Source organism: Salarias fasciatus, unplaced genomic scaffold (genome assembly GCF_902148845.1).
Source record: "Salarias fasciatus unplaced genomic scaffold, fSalaFa1.1, whole genome shotgun sequence".
NCBI lineage: Eukaryota > Metazoa > Chordata > Actinopteri > Blenniiformes > Blenniidae > Salarias > Salarias fasciatus.
In genome coordinates, this window is record NW_021941377.1 from 916,603 (window position 1) to 936,570 (window position 19,968).

A 19,968-nucleotide genomic window follows, 5' to 3' on the forward strand; every position below is an offset into this window, starting at 1 on the left:
TCATTTTTAATCATAATTTATTTTCTGTTTATGCATTTAATTTTTTAAACTTTTTTTATTATTATTATTTCGTCATTATTTCATTTATACATTGTTTTTATTGACTTCTCAAATATTTTACTGTTTTTTTTACTTATTGAAACAATTTCATACTATAGTAAAAATGCATAAAAATATGTAAAAAATAATATATAATTATATAAATAAATATATTAAAATACAATTTCAATTTTTTTTTAAAAATTAATGATCACATATTTCCCATTTTTTAACTATCAAAAATTAATTTTCGAACTTTTTTTTATATCCATCAATTGTTTTATGAACATTTTCAACATTAAATAATCTGAACTTTTAATAGAAAAAAATGCAATTTTATTGAAAGTGGTGAGTGCCTTTATATATTTTAAAGTATTATCGTTTTATATTTTAAAATAAATCGTACTATTTGTATGCAATATTATGAGTTTAATTGTTCAATTATATTCATTTCTTTCTATACTTTCAAATAAAAATATTTTTTTCAGATATATTCTTTCTACACTTTTTAAATTTGTTTTCTTGTTAATTTTAATCGTACATTTTTTTTATAAAAATTTAAAGCGCCAGGTACTGTTTCCATGACAACGTATTGCTTTGATTTATTGCTATAGTTTCGAAAGTCACGTTCTACATATACAATTTTCACGGTAAATTATTATTTTTTTGCATTTTTTTTAAATTGCAAAATAAGAATAATCGATTTTTTTTTTATGAAAAGTGCAGATGTTTTTTTTTTAATTGATTAAAAATTTAAGGTCAAGTTTCCATTTTTTTAATTAAAAAAATGTAAATTATTTCAAACGTTATTTTATATTTTAAAATAAAAGATTAACTTTATTTTTCAATTTAATGAAAATTTCTATTTTTTTTTTATTGATTACAATTTTCGGGTCATATTTCCACGGTGACTTTTAGTATTCTAATTTATTTCTGTATTTTTTTTTTATTTAAAAAAACATTTCACAATTAATGATTCCTATATTTTTATATTTAAAAAAATAAGTTTAATTGTGTTTTTTTTTTATTTATTGAAAATTTTGAGTCTTTTTTTTTAATTGATTATAAATATTCAGGCCATGTTTATATGTTAACATATAATATTTTGATTTATTTCTATATTTTCAAATAAAGTGTTACTACAAGATTTAATCTATAAAATCAAGATTTTTTTTTTTAATTAATTGATTTGAAAATATATATATTTACTTCAAAGTGCAACCGGGAATCGAACCCTCGACCCCGTGTTCCAGGTCTTACCGGTGTACTCCACCTCCACGTCTGCCAGTGCCTTCAGCGTGTTCTCCGGGCTGACCTGGTCAAGCGGCAGCGCCGCCACGCCGTCGTACACGGCTTTGGTCCGGGCCATGAGCTCCCCGGTGCGCCGCCGGATCTCCTCCGGGCCCAGGTCCCACCGGAGCCGGTTGAGCGGCGGCTTCGCCTCCGGCTCGGCTCCCGCAAACACCACCTCGCCTGCGAACACACGCACACGCACGCGCCGAACTTAGCCGAACTGCTCCTCGCGTCCGAATTAACCAGAGAACTCACTTTAAAACTCTTAAAAACGGGTTAATTTAAGAAAAATGGATCAATTTGTAGTGTTTTGGATGGAGTTTGGATGAGGTGGAGTTAGCATGGAGCTAACGGGGATCCAGCGTGAGTCCGCCGGGGAAGGGTGCGACAAGAGGCGGCCATGGGTGAAGCGACGCGCGGGGGAGGCTGGCAGGAAAGGCCGGGGACTCACCTGTAGGCCCCATGAGTTCGTCCGTGGAAGTTCGTCCAAAAAAACGGCGGTTCGGTGCCGAGTTTGGAGGAGGAGAAGGGGGGCTCGAGCCGAGCTGACAGCGGCCCCGGAAGTACGAGATCAGAGGAGGGGGGCCACTTCCGGTTCCAAGATTTTCAGCGTAAAAAGCGCAAATCACATACTTCCGGTTCGGGTTTTCAAAAATAAAACAGTTTATTGAGGAAATCGTAGAAACAAAATAAAAAGAAAAATATGAAGAATATTCATATTTTTTAAAAATAAAATAATAATTAATTTAATTTTAATGATTTATAATTTTAAATATTAAAAATTAAAACAATTTAGATAGAAATATGTGAAAAATTAAAAGTGGAAAAAAATGAAATTTAAATTTAGTTAAATTGATTAATTTTTTTAAATTTCATTTTATTTAATTTAATTTACTTTAATTTAAAAGATTATAAATGGAACCATTTTAAATTCAAATGTAATTCATTTAAATTTAATTATTCATAATTTTAAGTATTAAAAATAAAACAATTTAAATAAAAATATTTGAAATATTAAAAATGGAAAAAATTTAAACTTAAATTCAGTTAAATTGATTTTTTTTTATTTGAATTGTTTTAATTTAATTTAATTTAATTTAATTTAATTTAATTTAGAAGATTATAAATGAACCATTTTAAATTGAAATGTAATTAATTTAATTTTAATTATTCATAATTTTAAGTATTAAAAATATATATATATTTACGTCAAAGTGCAACCGGGAATCGAACCCGCATTTCTGCCAGTCCTGAACCTGACAAGCGTCTTTTAGCCTCTTCATTTCATTCATTTTACTTTAATTCCAGCAAATAGAGCCTGAACATAAAAGGATTAGAGTACATTAATTTAATTTGATTGAAATCCATTTATTTAATTTAATTTTATTTAATTTAATTTAATTTAATTTTATTTTATTTTATTTTATTTTATTTTATTTTAATTTAATTTAATTTAATTTAATTTAATTTAATTTAATTTAATGTAATATTTATATTCAATGTTTAATATTAATATTTAATATTTATTTAATATTTATGACAAAAAATATAGAAAAATAAAATTATAATATAAAACAAGAACACTAATAACAAAAACAGAAAAAATTTAAAAAAAAACAAAAGACAGGATATGAAACAACCAAAACGACAAAAAAATAGAAAAATACAAATATAAAAATAAACATAAAATATAAAACATAAACAATAATAAAAAATAGAAAAAAATAAAGATATAAAAAACAATGATGTAATATAAAGCTACAACGTTAAGAAGAAAAAATGTAGAAAAGTAAAGATTTAAAACAAAGACAGAATATCAAAGAAGAACGATAATAAAACATAGAAAAAAATAAAGTTGGACTTGTGGAGAAGTGGACAAACTCGTATTGGATTACATCGTGGGAGACCTCCTGCCTTTGAGCAAGGTTGAGAAGCCGTCATTCATCAAACTATTGACTGCTTTGCAGCCATCAGGTGCAGACGCTGCTGAGCAATGCATTCCAGCTGAATATTTCTGACTCAAAGCACGACCTGTCTGAAGTTGATGCCGTATGTACGACAGCAGATTGCTGTGGACACGTATGCGTTAAGGGCCTTGTCCACAGGCCCAACTGGATTACCGTACGCCCTGGCCGGGATTCAAACCCCCGATCTCCTGTTCCAAAGTCTGTGTCGCTAACCACTAGACCATCCAGTCCTGAAGAGCCAGCTGAATGGCAAAAATAAGATCCAGGCCATAAACACCTATGCCCTGCCAGTAATCAGGTACCCTGCTGGCATCATATCCTGGCCACTGTCAGAGCCACTATCCAGGAGGAAACCAAGAGCCTCCATGAGTATACCAAGAAGATGGCTCCCAGTGATGATCTGCTAAGTGAATGCCTCAGACACCAAAAGCCCAGTGAGGAGGCGCCAGAGGAGCTATCATGGACAGACACAGCCCTGCATGGCATGGACCACTGACACATTGAAGAAGTGGCTGACATTGAGAAAACATACCAGTGGCTGGAAAAGGCCGGACTGAAGGACAGCACAGAGGCACTAATCATGGCGGCACAAGAACAGACCCTGAACACAAGATCAATAGAGGCCGGGATCTACCACACCACACAAGACCCCAGGTGCAGACTGTGCAAAGAAGCCCCAGAGACAGTACAGACCATCACAGCAGCGGGTAAGATGCTGGCAGGCAAGGCAGACATGGAACGGCACAACCAGGTAGCGGGCATCGTGTACAGGAACATATGTACCGAGTACGGACTGGAGGTCCCAGGGTCAAGATGGGAGACACCTCCAAAGGCGGTCGAGAACAATCGAGCCAAGATCCTGTGGGACTTCCAGATCCAGACTGACCAGCAGGTGACGGCCAATCAACCTGACATAGTGGTGGTGGATAAACAGCAGAAGACAACTGTGGTGATAGATGTAGCAATCCCAAGTGATGGAACATCAGGAAAAAGGAGCACGAGAAGCTGGAGAAGTACCAAGGGTTAAGGGAAGAGATAGAGAGAGTCTGGGGCGTGAAGGCAACAGTGATACCAGTAGTGATCGGGACCCTGGGAGCAGTAACCCCCAAGCTGGGAGGATGGATCCAGCAGAGACCAGGAACAACATCTGAGAGCTCTGCTCAAAAGAGCACAATCCTAGGAACAGCTGAGATCCTGCGCAGAACGAAAAATGTGGTTATTAAACCAGGACCATTCCATTACAGCTGTATGGGGGTGCTGAATGACTGATTTTGCGCAGAATTGCTTTTTTTTTTTTCCAAATAAACATGATAAAAAGCCTATTTGATATACATGTTAGCCTATCAAATACACTGTGGAAAAATTTACTTAACTTGTAGTTTTATTCAATATTCTATTTAGTGTTTGTGGATGAACCACCATGGCGAGTGGCACAATCCGATTTTACACAGAGCTCCGTCACAGAGCAGCATCTCGGTGGTGATTTGCTTGAACTTTAAAAGGTTCGCAATGTTGGGGAAAAAAAAACAAAACAAAACTTCAGACCAAGTCAAAGATGATCCAAAAAAAATCACTTCACAACAAAATGGCTTTCCACCTTAAACGGGTCAGTAGCCACATAATTGGGATGATAAAAGATGTTTCTGTCACTCACTTCTCAATTTTAATGCTGATGTTTAATTGTAATATTTCAGGTTATTATTATATTATTATTTTTATTTATCTAAAAGGCTAATTCTATTTAATTTAGTGTTTGTTTTTGCATGGATGTAGCGCTGCGAAACGGACCGACACAGCGCAATTAAGCCTATTTCATTTAATTTGAGCAGATAATGAGAGAAACTGTTTAGCCAAAATAATGTGAGCTTATCTGCAGAGATTATAGATATAAATAAAATACGTGCTTTAGCCCGTTTGTTAGAAGAGGGTTTGTTTCTGGTCAAAGTTACCAACACTTTGTTCCAGTCTGTGTTTCAGTATGTAGGAAAAAAACATAAAAGTGTTGTTTTACCTGCTTGCACTGTTTGTTTTTTTTTTTACTGCAACATTCTGCTGTAGCGTATATTCAAATGATTATTTTAAAAAAACAAAAAAAAAAAACCAAAAGATGAAAGATTCGACTATCAGTCGACGATAAGCAGAATCGGACAAATCAGATTCGACTATGAAAATTCTTAGTAGCGGACACCTCTAATGTATATATACATATATATATATATTTTTATATATATATATAACAGAGGACACAGAATCCACACCCACTACTTGGTCATTCATCTCACAGATAAGGCGTCCAGGGGGCCTGATGGACCTACGATCCCTGAGAATGCGACCACCAGGCTGCGCATGATACACCTGAGCTAAAGGGCCTGGAATATCAGAGATCGGACAGTCACTGTCGGGAACGGCTGTGTCAGGGGCTTCATTGACTAGAGAGTCAAAGTCTGGAGGGTCACTGTCAGGAAGGGCAGTCGAGGGAGGGGCCAAATCTGCATCAGGGGAGTCAGGGGGGGACCACATCTTCAGAGTGCCGTGGTGGGCATTCTGCACTGTCAACAGTGGAGAGGGCAACTTCTCGTCCAAGGGCTGGATGGGTGGTTCGGCTAGATGCAGTGACTGAGACAGAGTCAGACTGGGCGGCATCAGACCCTTGCTCAAGCGATTCATCATCTCCTTCCAAACCAATGTCATCAGCACCCGCCTGCATAAGCCAGTTGACCGTGCGGGCGTCACTGTCTTCCATCATGTCAGGCACATCAGGGGCGTAGGTCACTTCCATTCTCTGCAACGTCACTTCCCGAGTGAGCAGATCCAACGTCCACGTCTTCCTCACAGGGCAAGAAGCCAACATTGAGGAGTAGATTCCTGTGGACTACTCGCTCTCTCCCCGTCAGGGAATCTCTGACTCTGTAGACATTGATGTCGGGCTTGACAGACATGACCTCATACGGAGTTGACTCCCATCTGTCCGCAACCTTGCGTTTACCTGGCACACCTCTGTTGGCAATCAACACTCTGTCTCCAGCGACGAGAGGTGAACCCTTGACTCTGCGGTTGTCCAGGTTGGCATGGCGAGTCTGAGCCCTGAGGCTGTTCCTCTGCACAATCTGAGCAGCCTCGTGTAGGTCTTTCTTCAGGTTGGACAAAAAGTCAGAGTGACTGACGACATTGTTATCAGTGAGAGCATTCTGAAACACGACATCAATGGGGAGGCGAGGGATCCTCCCAAACACAAGGTAGAACGGCACGAACCCTGTTGTCTTGTGCTCAGTGCAGTTGTAGCAGAAGGTAAGTAACTGCAGCATTTGTGGCCATTTTGCTTTGGGCTGAGGGGGAAGGGACCTGATCATACCCCCCCCCCCCCCCCCCGTGTCCTGTTAAATCGCTCCGTGATTCCATTTCCCATGGGGAGATATGGAGTTGTATGGGACTTCTGCACTCCGGACAACTCCAGAAGCTCCTTGATCAACTTGCTCTCAAAGGTAGCTCCCTGGTCTGAATGGACACGGTGCGGAAAACCGTAAATGAGAAAGAAGTTGTGCCAGAGACGATGAGCAACCTGTTTGGCGGTCTGATTCTTGCACGGGAAAGCATGTGCCATCTTGGAGAAATGGTCAGTCACAACTCGGACATCGACAGACTTGTCCCCTTGCTCAGCAGACCAAAAGTCTATGCAGACCAGCTCCATAGGCTCAGAGGTGACTATGTTCTTGAGCGGCGCACGACTTTGCGGCTCAGGCGTCTTCCCCACAATGCAGCGCTGACAGGTTCGAACGTAGTTCTTACCGTCACGTTCCATGCCACTCCAGAAGAACCGCTGCCTCACCAGAGACAAGGTACGGTGTTGGCCCTCGTGACCTGCTGCATCGTGGAGACCATGGAGGACCTTCTGCTTCAGTGAGTCAGGCACTATGAACTGGAAAATCTTCTTGTTCATGTGGGGATCTTTCTTTGCCTTGTACAGCGTGCCATCTCGTATGATGAGTTCACTCCAGTGCCTCAGCAGTTTGATCACACCACGTGACTCAGCAGCCCTCTCACGCTTGTTAGGTCTCACGCTTGGTAGGTCTCCTGTGTCTCTGAACAAAGTACATGGCCCTGCTTATTGTGCTGTCCTGCTCCTGTGAACTGATGAGCTGGCTTTGAGGGAGTGCAGTGGACTGGTCTTCCTTCTATAGAAGACCGAGGGCAGCACCTGTACCCATCACATGATTAACACCGCCGGTGGACTGAGCATTGAGGATTGCTGCGACATCCTCTGACTCGACTGAGCCACTCGTGTTCGGTGGAAGCGTCTCCGGCCCTGGCCCATCCATGGGTCCAGCACCACCCTCAACGACATCCTGACCGTTGTTGGACACTCTGAACACATCTTGGACAGTGTTGTCATTAACACTGTTGACCTGGTTCAACAGCGAAGGGTAAGGCTCGGTCACAAGGCGATAACCCACACACGACTGGACAAACGGCTCACGACTCAAGGCGTCAGCGACGACATTCTTTGGGCCGGGGATGTATTTTAAGTCAAAGTCGTATGCAGCGAGCTTTGCTACCCAGCGCCGTTCGCACGCATCCAGTCTGGGTTTGGTCAGAATGTACGTCAGGGGGTTATTGTCAGTCCACGTGGTGAAGTGTCTTCCTTTCAACCAGTGGCTGAATTTGCCACATACTGCCCATTTCAAGGCGAGGAATTCAAGCCGGTGTGCAGGGTAGTTCAACTGAGAGCGGGAGAGGGTTTTACTCGCAAAGGCAACAGGTCTGGAAACTGTCTCATCAGGTGGTAGTTGCGACAAGACAGCTCCAATCCTGTCAAAGGACGCGTCTACAGCCAAGATGAATGGGGCATTGAAGTCTGCGTGAGCTAGAGTGACACTAGTCATGAGGCCGTGCTTCAATGTCTCAAATGCGGTCTGGCATGCCTCGGTCCAATCAGCAGGTGACAGTTTGTCTCGACTTCTCTTCCTAACAGCTCTGGCACCCCTCTGCTGCTTGCACTGGGAACCAGGTTCAGCTGTGAGCTTGAACGACGGTTTTGCTTTGGTAGAACACGCCTCGGTGAAGCTTTGGTAATACATCACCATACCTAAAAATGACCTGATTTTACTGGGGCAAGGTGTTTTCCCATCAGATTCCATGAGATCAGCGACTTGGACGTCATTTATGGCTCTCACTTTCTCGGGGTCAGTTTGAACACCATCTTCACTGACAACGTGCCCAAGAAACTTCACAGTCCTCTTGAGAAAGAAGCACTTCCTGGGTGCGAGCTTAAGGTTGTGCTCCTTAAGGCGGGCAAACACCATCTGCAGGCACTGGAGTGCAACTTCCTCTGTAGGCGCAAATACCATCAGGTCGTCGAGGTAACACAACAGGTTTGTGAAGTTCACATCACCGAATATGGACATCATCATCCTCATGAAGGTTGCTGGGCTGTTACATAGACCTTGAGGAAGACAATTCCATTCATGTAGACCAAAGGGCGACGAGAGCGCTGTATACTTTCTGTCATCAGGCTGCAAGGGGACGTTGTAAAAGCCTGATGTCAGGTCCATCGTGGAAAAGAATGCATTCCCTCCAAGCGGGGCTAGCGCATCGGCCCGGTGGGGCAGCAGGTAAGCATCTTTCACGGTTCTCGCTTTAAGCTATCACATGACTTCAGGTCAAGATCATGCAGGCCCAGAGCCTCTAGTGCACTCACCATGTCCTCTTCGTCTGACCTTGGCTGCTCATTACTGCTCTGCACACACTGCACGTTGCACTTGTGCACTTGACTTCGTCTGCCATCGGCAGGTCCTCTGCTGCAATTCAGGGAGACACGTCTGCGATCTTGGTGTTCCTCTTCAGCACCACAGCTCTGTCAGTGGGATTTATGACTTTGACAGGCACCCAACGACTACTGTACTGCCGACTGACATCACCGCCTTCTCAGGCAACTTGCCCCAGATGAGGTGCTCGCTCTGTGGTTTCAATGGCATACAACTCTTGATCTTTACTGTTCCCACCTTATCTGGAATGTAGTCACCCCTCCATCTCTCCGTGTTGGACAGCAGTGACAAGAATTGACTGTGCTCGTCTGTCTGACCATTGTTGGGCGAGGAAACCAGTCTCCGGTAGCCGTCAGTACTCTTCAGCTGAGTCCGAATGTGCTTGATGGCATTACTGCCAAGGATCGTCTTCTTCCATCTGACCCGGAACAACCATTGCTGGAATAATCATTCTGCATCCGTAAACGGTGACATCAAGGTCATACATGTCTTTGGGGGAAACACGGTGTCCACCGCAGCCTATAATGACATAATCATCAGCTGTTTCTCTTCTCGTGTCGGGGCATTGTTGCAACAGGGATTCAACAGCGGACTCGCTTATGGTACAGGCCATCGAACTGCTGTCTAACAGTGCTTTCAGAGCCAGGCCATCCTTCACAGACACAGGTGTGTAGAACAGACTGTTAGTCTTTGCTATTGTCTGGGATCCCTGAAATATCAGTTTCTTGGATGAGGGCATCGCTCTGCTGTACAACTCGTAAAGGGACTTATTATCAGGCATGTCAGGTTCCTCTTTACTGGTGGGAGGCTTATTGTGGTGATCTGCACTGTCCTCCCCTGCATGCAGACCACTCAGTTTTCCTGCTGCCCCGAGGCAGTCTTCTGGTTCGGACAGTCACGCCACGAATGGCCTGGGGAGTGGCACTGGAAACATAGTTTCTTCTCTCGGCAATGAGAGAAGGCACTGTGACCATCATCTTTGGAGATAAGGCATGGCTTGCTGGTGAAACCATTGATCCGGTCTGTAGGCCGCCTTGGTGGAGCAGGCCTCCTTCTTTGTGACTGGTCAGAGGCTCCACGCAGCAGGACCTTCTCCAACATGGCCATCACATCTGCTGAAGGGACAAACTGTGAACCCTGTGCCTGACATGGCCCCTGACTGATGTTGGTGGGGACCGGGGCTGGGCTATGGCTCACCTCTGCCTTGTGCACAGCAACGTCCACCTCCTGTACAGGGTGCACCATGTCATGATTGTTTTGCGCTCTTTGATTTCCCGTTTCAGAGCGTTCCATAAGTCCGCTCCTTTTCTTTGATTTTGGTTCTGAATCTGGGTTTTTTTTTTGAACGCGTCCGTTCCTTTAAGATTCTTTGTACTAGTTGTTATTTCAAATATAATCTGAAGATTTTGCAAGGCAATCATTTCCACTCGGCCTTGGACATCGTCTTCAGGATGCTTCAATCAACAATGTTGTGGAATTTCAACACTTTCAGTTTGATAAACTAGACGGTTCTCGGTAATGACTGTAATTATCCTGAAAGCCCTTTTTTGTAACATGACACTTGTCTGTAAATAAGTTTTACATGTCGTGCCCCACACTTCAACACAATAAACGAGATATGGCGAAATCGTAGTGTTATACAATGTTAATAAAGCACAACTGTTCAGAAAAAAAACTGAACTCTTTGTCCCAACTTTCCCTTTGGTGTAACTTTAGATCGTCATCAATCGTCACTCCGAAGAATTTTGTTTCGGTTACGCCACGAATTTCAACTCCATCTATTTACAGTTTTACTTTCATTTTTTTTTTCCTTTTTATTATTAAACAACATCAGTTTTTTTTTTTTTTTCTTGGCATTTAGGATCAATCCGTTTAGATAAAACCAGCGTTTTGTTACTTTCAATTTTTCATTCATTACTTTTGGGACTTCTTGTATGTTTTTACCAGACTGAAATAGCGTGGCATCGTCTGCGAATAGAATTTTCCCAAGGTTGGACACTTCAGCAAAATCATTCATGTACAAAATGATTAACTGTGGCCCCAGTATCGAACCTTGGGGCACACCACATTTAATTTGCCGTAGTTCAGATTCAGTGTCATTTATATGTACATAATGTTTTCTGTTTTCCAAATAACTTGAGAGCCAACGGTGAGCTACTCCCCGGACGCCGTGCTTACTCATTTTTTTTTTTTAGTAATTTCGAACGATTGATGACGTCAAAAGCTTTTTGTAAATCGATGAAAACACTTCAAAAAATAATTACTGTTATCGATCTCTGTTGCAATTTTTTTTTTTTTCTCTGCGAATTCCATTCTCGCCAGTGCTGTGGAACGATGAGCCCGAAAACCAGTTTCGACTGTTGTCCGAAATACTTTGTTTCTGTCGGAAATTGTCGCGTCTTGTTGAAAATACCTTCTCCAATATTTTTGAAAACCGTGGAAGTCACGAGATCGGACGATAGTTGGAGAAGTTGTGTTCATCGCCGGTTTTATGCAAGGGTAGGACTTTGGCCAATTTCATTTCATCGGGGGAAAAACTCCTGCGGTTAATGATCGATTACAAACGTAGGTAAAACGGCTCCATGACAAATTCGATTATACTTTTCGCAATGATCATATCCGACCCCTCACCATCAGTCGAGCTCTTATTTCCAAAGTTTTGTACAGTTTTGAAGATTTCCTCCTTTTCCACCTTTTCAAGAAAAATACTGTTCTCGCTCAATTTTTTTGGTCGCAGTGACATCATCAGGTGTGCGACGTCCTCGATCCATATAGAAAAGTTTGGATTGTGTAAAACAAACGGCTGCAGTGCGACACCAGGAAGAAGAGAGAATGGCTCTCCCGCGATTTTTATATTGCACTTTTGGTGACTTTCGTTCTAATTATGTGTAAATATATGAGAATGGGCCATTTTCACAGCTCCACTACTTCCTGAAATTAACTGTGCACATTCATTTCCTGTCTTGCATTATTGGCCAAAATGATTAATCCAGGTGTGTCTTGTTGCAGCAGTCTAAACCAGACACACCTGGATTAATCAGTTTGGCCAATAATGCAAGACAGGAAATGAATGTGCACAGTTAATTTCAGGAAGTAGTGAAGCTGTGAAAATAGCCCATTATTTAGGCCCGAGCCCCTGGCCTGCCAAGGGCGAAGGGCCTATTGTTTCTGCAACACAGACAACGACGAGTCCAAAGGACTTTCATGCTCTCACAGGGGCGTCGGGCTTGTCGAGACCTTTCCGGAAATATATAACATGTGGGCGAAATAACAGCAGGAAAAAAAAAAAAAAAATCGCATATTGTTTTTGCAAAAAATATTATTCTTTCTTTCTTTCTTTCTTTCTTTCTTTCTTTCTTTCTTTCTTTCTTCTTCTTCTTCTGCTCTTTAAACTGGAATTTCACCCCCTGAACATGCTCGAAAACTCACCAAATTTTTGCACTAAATCCAGTTCCGGCGAAATTTGTCTTTTTTTTTTTTCAATATGTGTTTCAATATCGGGGTTTAAAAAAAAAATTGGCTCTAGAGCGCCCCCTGAGGGCCGAAGAGAAACGCATGGAAGAAAGCGGCAGCTCTTCCTCTCTTATCATCAATGAAAACAATTGAAATAAATACATTAAAAACATTATAAATGGAACCGTTTTGAATTTAAATTTAATTAATTCCAATTTTAGTTCTTTAAAATTTGGAATTATTATGAATTAAAACAATTGAAATAAAAACATTATAAATGCAAACATTTTCAATTTAAATTGAGCTAAATTGATTTCTTTTTTTTTAATTTGTCGCTTTTTAATTTAATTTAATTTAATTTAATTTAATTTAATTTAATTTGAATCCATTTTATTTTGTTTTGTTTTGTTTTGTTTTGTTTTGTTTAATTTAATTTAATTTAATTTAATTTAATTTAACTTAAATCCATTTTGTTTTGTTTTGTTTTGTTTTGTTTTGTTTAATTTAATTTAATTTAATTTAATTTATTTTAATTTAAATTAATTTAATTTAATTTAATTTAATTTAATTTAATTTAATTTAATTTTAAATAAAGTGGAGGTCTGGGTCCTTTTTTTTTTTTTTTTTTTTTGTAAAGATATTTATATTTAACACAGCATATTTCCACTCCATTGGGTTCGACTGTGCGCCCGGCTGAGATGCTACTGCTGTTGCACGATATTAAAACACGTATGAAGTGTGAAAAAGACCATCGCCAATATCTACATGACTTGTGGGGGGGAAAAAAAAAAAACAAAAAAAAAAACATCGCAACGTAAATAAAATCCGCTGACCGGCGAGCTAACGCTAATCAGCCGACTGACCTCGAGATGCTTCTTCATATGAGATGTTCTTTTCATTTTTTTAAAAAATCTGTTTTCCCATCCCTGATTTTGACAGCACAGGGTTGCCAGGTCTGCATGTTTCCTGTTGTCACGCTTGTCTTTTAATTCGACTTAATGAACTGTGTGTGTGTGTGTGTGTGTGTGTGTGTGTGTGTGTGTGTGTGTGTGTGTGTGTGTGTAATGTGTGTGTGTGTGTGTGTGAGGTGAGTCCTCTGCAGTGGTTTCAGCACCACGGACAGCGACACACTGACACTCGTTCTCTCTTATTATAAACGACAAGTACTTGAATAAAAAGACGTGATAAATGAAACAATTTGACATTTCAATGTAGTTATTTCAATTAAAATGTTTACAATTACATTTTTAAAAATAATTGATTCCTTTTTTTATTTAATTCATATTTAAAATGTAATTAAATTTAAATAAATAATTTAAATATTGTGAAGTATTTCACTCGTATTATGATCAAGTGTGTTTGTGGGATAATGATAGATTGATTTTTTTTTGTTTGTTTGTTTGAAGTGAACTCTCACTCTAGAGCGCCCCCCTTAGGGGCCGAAGAAAAAAAGCATAGAAGAAAGTAGAAGTTCTTTCTCTCTTATTATAAAATTATAATCATTTGCATTAAAAAAAAATTATATAAAAAATTATACATGGAACCATTTTAAATTGAAATTTAATTAATTTGTTTTTAATTATTTAAATTTTAATTTTTAAAAATTTAAATAATTTAAATGAATAGATTTTAAAAACTATAAATGAAAAAAACTTTAAATGTGAATTGAATTAATTTAATTTTAATTTTTTTTTAAATGTAAACCTAGTCCTTTATATCAGAATATGATTGAATATTAAACATGAAGTGGCTGATAGACTGCAGGGTTTTTATGTTACACATCGATATCATATTAATCCGGATTAATCTGGTATGTAATGGTTTAATCTGGATTAATCTAGTATATAATGGTTTAATCTTGATTAATCTGGTACATAATATTTAATCTGGATTAATCTCCGATATAGTGGTTTAATCTGGATTAATTTGGGATGTAATATTTAATCCGGATTAATCTGGCATATAATGGTTTAATCTTGATTAATCTGGGATATAATATTTAATCTGGATTAATCTGGGATATAATGGTTTAATCTGGACTAATCTGGGATATAATATTTAATCTGGATTAATCTGGGATATAGTGGTTTAATCTGGATTAATCTCTTATATAAAGGTATAATCTGCATTAATCTGGTGTATAATAGTTTAATCTGTCTTAATCTGGTATATTATGGTTTAATCTTTATTAATTTGGTATATACTATTTAATCTGGATTAATCTGGGATATAATGGTTTAATCTGGATTAATCTGGTATATAAAATTTAATCTGGATTAATCTAGGATATAATGGTATAATCTGGATTAGTCTGGTATATATTGGTTTAATCTGGATTAATCTGGCATACAATATTTAATATGGATTAATCTGGGATATAATGGGTTAATCTGATATATAAAATGTAATCTGGATTGATCGGGAATATAATGGTTTAATCTGGATTGATCTGGTATATAATAGTTTAATCTGAATTAATCTGGGATGTAATGGTTTAATCTGGATTAATCTTGGATATAGTATTTAATATGGATTAATCTGGTATATAATATGTAATCTGGATTAATCTGGGATATAATGGTATAATATGGATTAATCTGGTATATAATATTTAATCTGGATTATTCTGGTGTATAATACTTTAATCTGGATTAATTTGGGATATAATATTTAATCTGGATTAATCTGGTATATAATGGTGTAATCTGGATTAATATGGTATATAATGGTTTGATCTGGATTAATCTGGGATATGATAGTTTCATGTGAATTATTCTCTTATATAAAGGTATAATTTAGATTAATCTGGTGTATAATGGTTTAATCTGTCTTAATCTGGGATATAATGGGATAATCTGGATTAGTCTGGTATATAATGGTTTAATCTGGATTAATTTGGGATATAATATTTAATCTGGATTAATATTCTATATAATATTTAATCTGGATTAATCTGGTATATAATGGTGTAATCTGGATTAATCTGGTATATAATGGTTTATTCTGGATTAATCTGGGATATGATGGTTTTATATGAATTATTTTTTTATATAAAGGTATAATCTGGATTAATCTGGTGTATAATAGTTTAATCTGGTTTAATCTGGGATATAATATTTAATCTGCATTAATCTGGGATATAATGGTTTAATCTGGATTAATCTGGGATATAATGGTGTAACCTGGATTAATCTGGTATATAATGGTTTATTGTGGATTAATCTGGGAAATGATGGTTTTATATGAATTATTATCTTAAATAAAGGTATAATCTGGATTGATCTGGTGTATAATAGTTTAATCTGGTTTAATCTGGGATATAATATTTAATCTGGATTAATCTGGGATTTAATGGTTTAATCTGGATTAATCTGGTATATAATGGTTTAATCTCGATTAATCTGGAATATAATGGATTAATCCACATTAATCTGGTATATAATGATTAATTCCAGATTAATCTGGTACATAATAGTATAATCTGGATTAATCTGGGATATCATGGTTTAATCTGGATTAATGTGGGATATAATGGTTTAATCTGCATTAATCTGGTATATAATGGTTTAATCTGGATTAATTTGGGATATGATATTTAATCTGGATTAATCTTCTATATAATATTTAATCTGGATTAATCTGGTATATAATGGTTTATACTGGATTAATCTGGGATATGATGGTTTTATATAAATTATTATCTTATATAAAGGTATAATCTGGATAAATCTGGTGTATAATAGTTTAATCTGGTTTAATCTGGGATAAAATATTTAATCTGCATTAATCTGGGATATAATGGTTTAATCTGGATTAATCTGGGATATAATGGTGTAATCTGGATTAATCTGGTATATAATGGTTTATTGTGGATTAATCTGGGATATGATGGTTTTATATGAATTATTATCTTATATAAAGGTATAATCTGGATTAATCTGGTGTATAATAGTTTAATCTGGTTTAATCTGGGATATAATATTTAATCTGGATTAATCTGGTATATAATGATTATTTCCAGATTAATCTGGTACATAATAATATAATCTGGATTAATCTGGGATATCATGGTTTAATCTGGATTAATGTGGGATATAATGGTTTAACCTGCATTAATCTGGTATATAATGTATAGTCTGGATTAATCTGGGATGCAATAGTTCAATCTGGATTAATATGAGATATAATGGTATGATCTGGATTAATCTGGTATATAATGGTATCATCTGGATTATCACTGTTCGTGAGTTGAAGGAACACACCACTTCCCCTTCATTGTCTTCCACCATTTATTGCATTCGAGTAAAGTCTGGTTCAATCTGCTTCCAAACAAACAAAACAAGGTCACATGGTTCAAACAGCTGACAAAGAGAGCTGGAAAAGAGGCGAGAAAGCTTCCTATAAATCAACATCAACCCAAACCAACCCGTCAGCGATAGAGATTCTGTCACCACTTCCTGTTTGTCCAGGAAGTCTTAAACCCCACCGGTGAAAAATCACCCACAAAACGGCCCTTTATTATTTTCCCCATTCATTCCGGAGGAGATTCGCCCAAAAAGACTTTGATGTATGACATCATCGTCATACATCAAAGCAACCCAGAGGGGTTCTGTCATGGGGCTCGGTTACCATGGCAACAGCAGAGCTGTGCCTCCTGGGGAATTTAAAAAAAAAAAAACAATTGGCTTCAACTTCCGGCAGCAGCTGGCACAAGGTCAACATTTCTTCTGGAATTTTCTACTTATTATTATTATTATTTTTATGATGATGATGATGATGATGATTATTATTATTATTATTATTATTATTATTATTATTATTATTATTAATGTTTAGATTTGTTTGTGTTAAACTTTAGATTTTAATGTCAAAATAGTAATTGTTATCATTTATGTTATAATAATAATAATAATACTATTATATTATTTTTATTATTATCATTATTATTGTTGTTGTTGTTGTTTAGATATTTGTGTATTATAATTTTGATTTTAATGTAATTGTAGCTATTATTATTATTTAAATAATCATATTAACAAAATAAAAACAATAATACTTATTATCATTGTTGTTGTTGTTGATGTTGTTGTTTAGGTATTTGTGTATTATAATTTAGATCTTAATGTAATTATAGTTATTATTATTTATATATTAATAATAATAATAATAATAATAATAATAATAATATCACTGTTATTAATGAATAATAACTCGTCCAACATTCCCATGTGTCAAACCGGCCCACCGTGGAGCTGCATTCCCCCCCAGGCGGACGGGGCAGCGGCCGCCAGCCGGCGGTCAGTGGGAGCCCCGCGGCAGCCAGGGGGGGTGCCGCACGCAATCCAGCAGATCGCGGCCCAGGTCGATGAGTCGGTGCCACAGGAGTCGCAGCAGTTTGCCGGCGAGGTCGTCTGGTTGTTCAGTAGTGGCCGCGGTGCGTTCAGGGGCCGTCGTGGTGGTGGGTTCGGGGGCCGTGGTGCGTTCAGGGGCCGTCGTGGTGGTGGGTTCAGGAGTAGTGGTCAGAAATCTGTCGTTACATGTGAATCCTTCACAACAGATGGGCCCACGGGTGAAGACTCCAATGTTTGTGAGGAGGGGGAACGTCCCCAGGTCCTCAACGGCTCGACACACAGTTTGAGATGTGCAACCACCGGCTGGAATGATCCCGGAAGAGCTCGTTACTGCGGAGGAGGGGCGACAAGAAGAAGCAACACATCAAGTATAGTAATGGCAAGTATAGTATGGCAGCACGGTGGATGAGTGGTTAGCGCTCTTGCCTCACAGCAAGAAGGTCCCGGGTTCAATCCCCGGACTGTGCGGGCCTTTCTGTGTGGAGTTTGCATGTTCCTCCCCGTGTCTGGATGGGTTTCCTCCGGGATCTCCGGTTTCCCCCGTCAACCGATAACATGCACCAGAGGTCAATCCTCCAGTCAGGTGATTCTGACCATTAACCTGACCCCACATCTGGAGATGGGTCCCCGGGCGCTCCCCGCAGCTGCCCACTGCTCCATACGGAATGCCTCAGTGGCATCGATGGATGGGTTAAATGCAGAGAACAAATTTCGTTGTACATTCACTGTATAATGACCAATAAAGTACCTTACCTTACCTTACCTTACCTTAATAATAAAAAAATAACTAGACAATTCCCGCGGGAATTGTCTAGTTGTGGAAATTGTGGCTTTGGGCCTGCCACCACTCTCCCCGAAGATCAAAGTCAGCACAGCCTGTTGGTATGGTGACCAAGTGGCTTTGATCTCTGAATAGATGGCAACTGAGTGGCTTTGATCTGTACTGCCACGGTAACCAAGTGGCTTTGATCTGTACTGCCACGGTAACCAAGTGGCTTTGATCTCTGTTGCCATTGCAAACAAGTGGCTTTGATCTCTGTTGCCACTGTAACCAAGTGGCTTTGATCTGTACTGCCACGGTAACCAAGTGGCTTTGATCTCTGTTGCCATGGCAAACAAGTGGCTTTGATCTCTGTTGCCACGGCAAACAAGTGGCTTTGATCTCTGTTGCCCTGGTAAGCAAGTGGGTTTGATCTCTGTTGCCATGGTAACCAAGTGGCTTTGATCTCTGTTGAGATGGGAACCAAGTGGCTTCGATCTTTGTGGCCACAGTAACCATGGTAACAGAGATAATTCCTGGGAATGGTGTGCTATAACTTTTCTCGGCGTTCCGCTGAAAAATAACCAGGAAAATTTCTAAAGAAGCAGCGATTTTTTTTTCCCCCCATGAATAGGGAAACTTTCCGGAAGGGAGATCAATACCACTTGGTTACCATGGCAACAGGCTGGGCTGACTTTGATCTTCTGGGAGAGTGGTCCGTTTTTTCGTTCTCTATTATACTAACGCCCAAATAAACACCAAATTGACCCCCTAAACATGCACGAAAACTCACTAAATTTGGCACGCATGACATGACCGGCAAAAAATTTTATAAAATGGAAAAATGAACCCTCTCTAGCGCCACCTGGAAACAGTAAAATTGTCACCACGGAATGTAGGAAAGTCGTAGAGAGATCAAAGCAACACTCACGCGTTCGTCTCATCAAGATCTACATTTCACGCGCTCACACCCCTGACCTAAATCCAACAGGAAGTCTGCTATTTCCCTTTCAAAGTAAAATTTTGCTCAAAATCACGCCTCACGAAAAAATTATCTCCTCCGAGACCGTTTGTCGTACAGACATAAGAGTCACGCAACGTGAAAGAGGACAAATTTCTCTACAAAAGTTGTGAACAACTTTGTCAACAGTCTGACGGTGTGGATTTTATTAGCGTTCAAAGTTGGAAGTCTGAAATCCTGCCTTGCTCCGGCCCTCTTCCGTTATAATGGGGGAAAAGGGAAAAAAGTCGCTTTTTTCAGCACCTCGAACAAGTGGCGACTGCAGCTAAACCGTGACTCCTATCAACAAACCGAGCACACGCAAAGTTTCACCAGGTTCTCC

At 38.9% G+C, this 19,968-nt stretch overlaps 1 protein-coding gene across 1 annotated transcript in view; it reads right to left on the reverse strand.

The window, feature by feature from the left end:
- LOC115385263 (thimet oligopeptidase) overlaps positions 1-1,906 on the reverse strand; it is a 55,067-nt gene extending 53,161 nt beyond the window's left edge. Inside the window, exons 1-2 of the mRNA XM_030087236.1 lie at positions 1,784-1,906; positions 1,300-1,512 (exon numbers count right to left, since the gene is read on the reverse strand). Coding sequence (XP_029943096.1) covers positions 1,300-1,512; positions 1,784-1,796 — 226 coding nt within the window. The 5' untranslated portion in view covers positions 1,797-1,906. The remainder of the gene's footprint in view (positions 1-1,299; positions 1,513-1,783) is intronic.
- Positions 1,907-19,968: the final 18,062 nt, after the last annotated feature.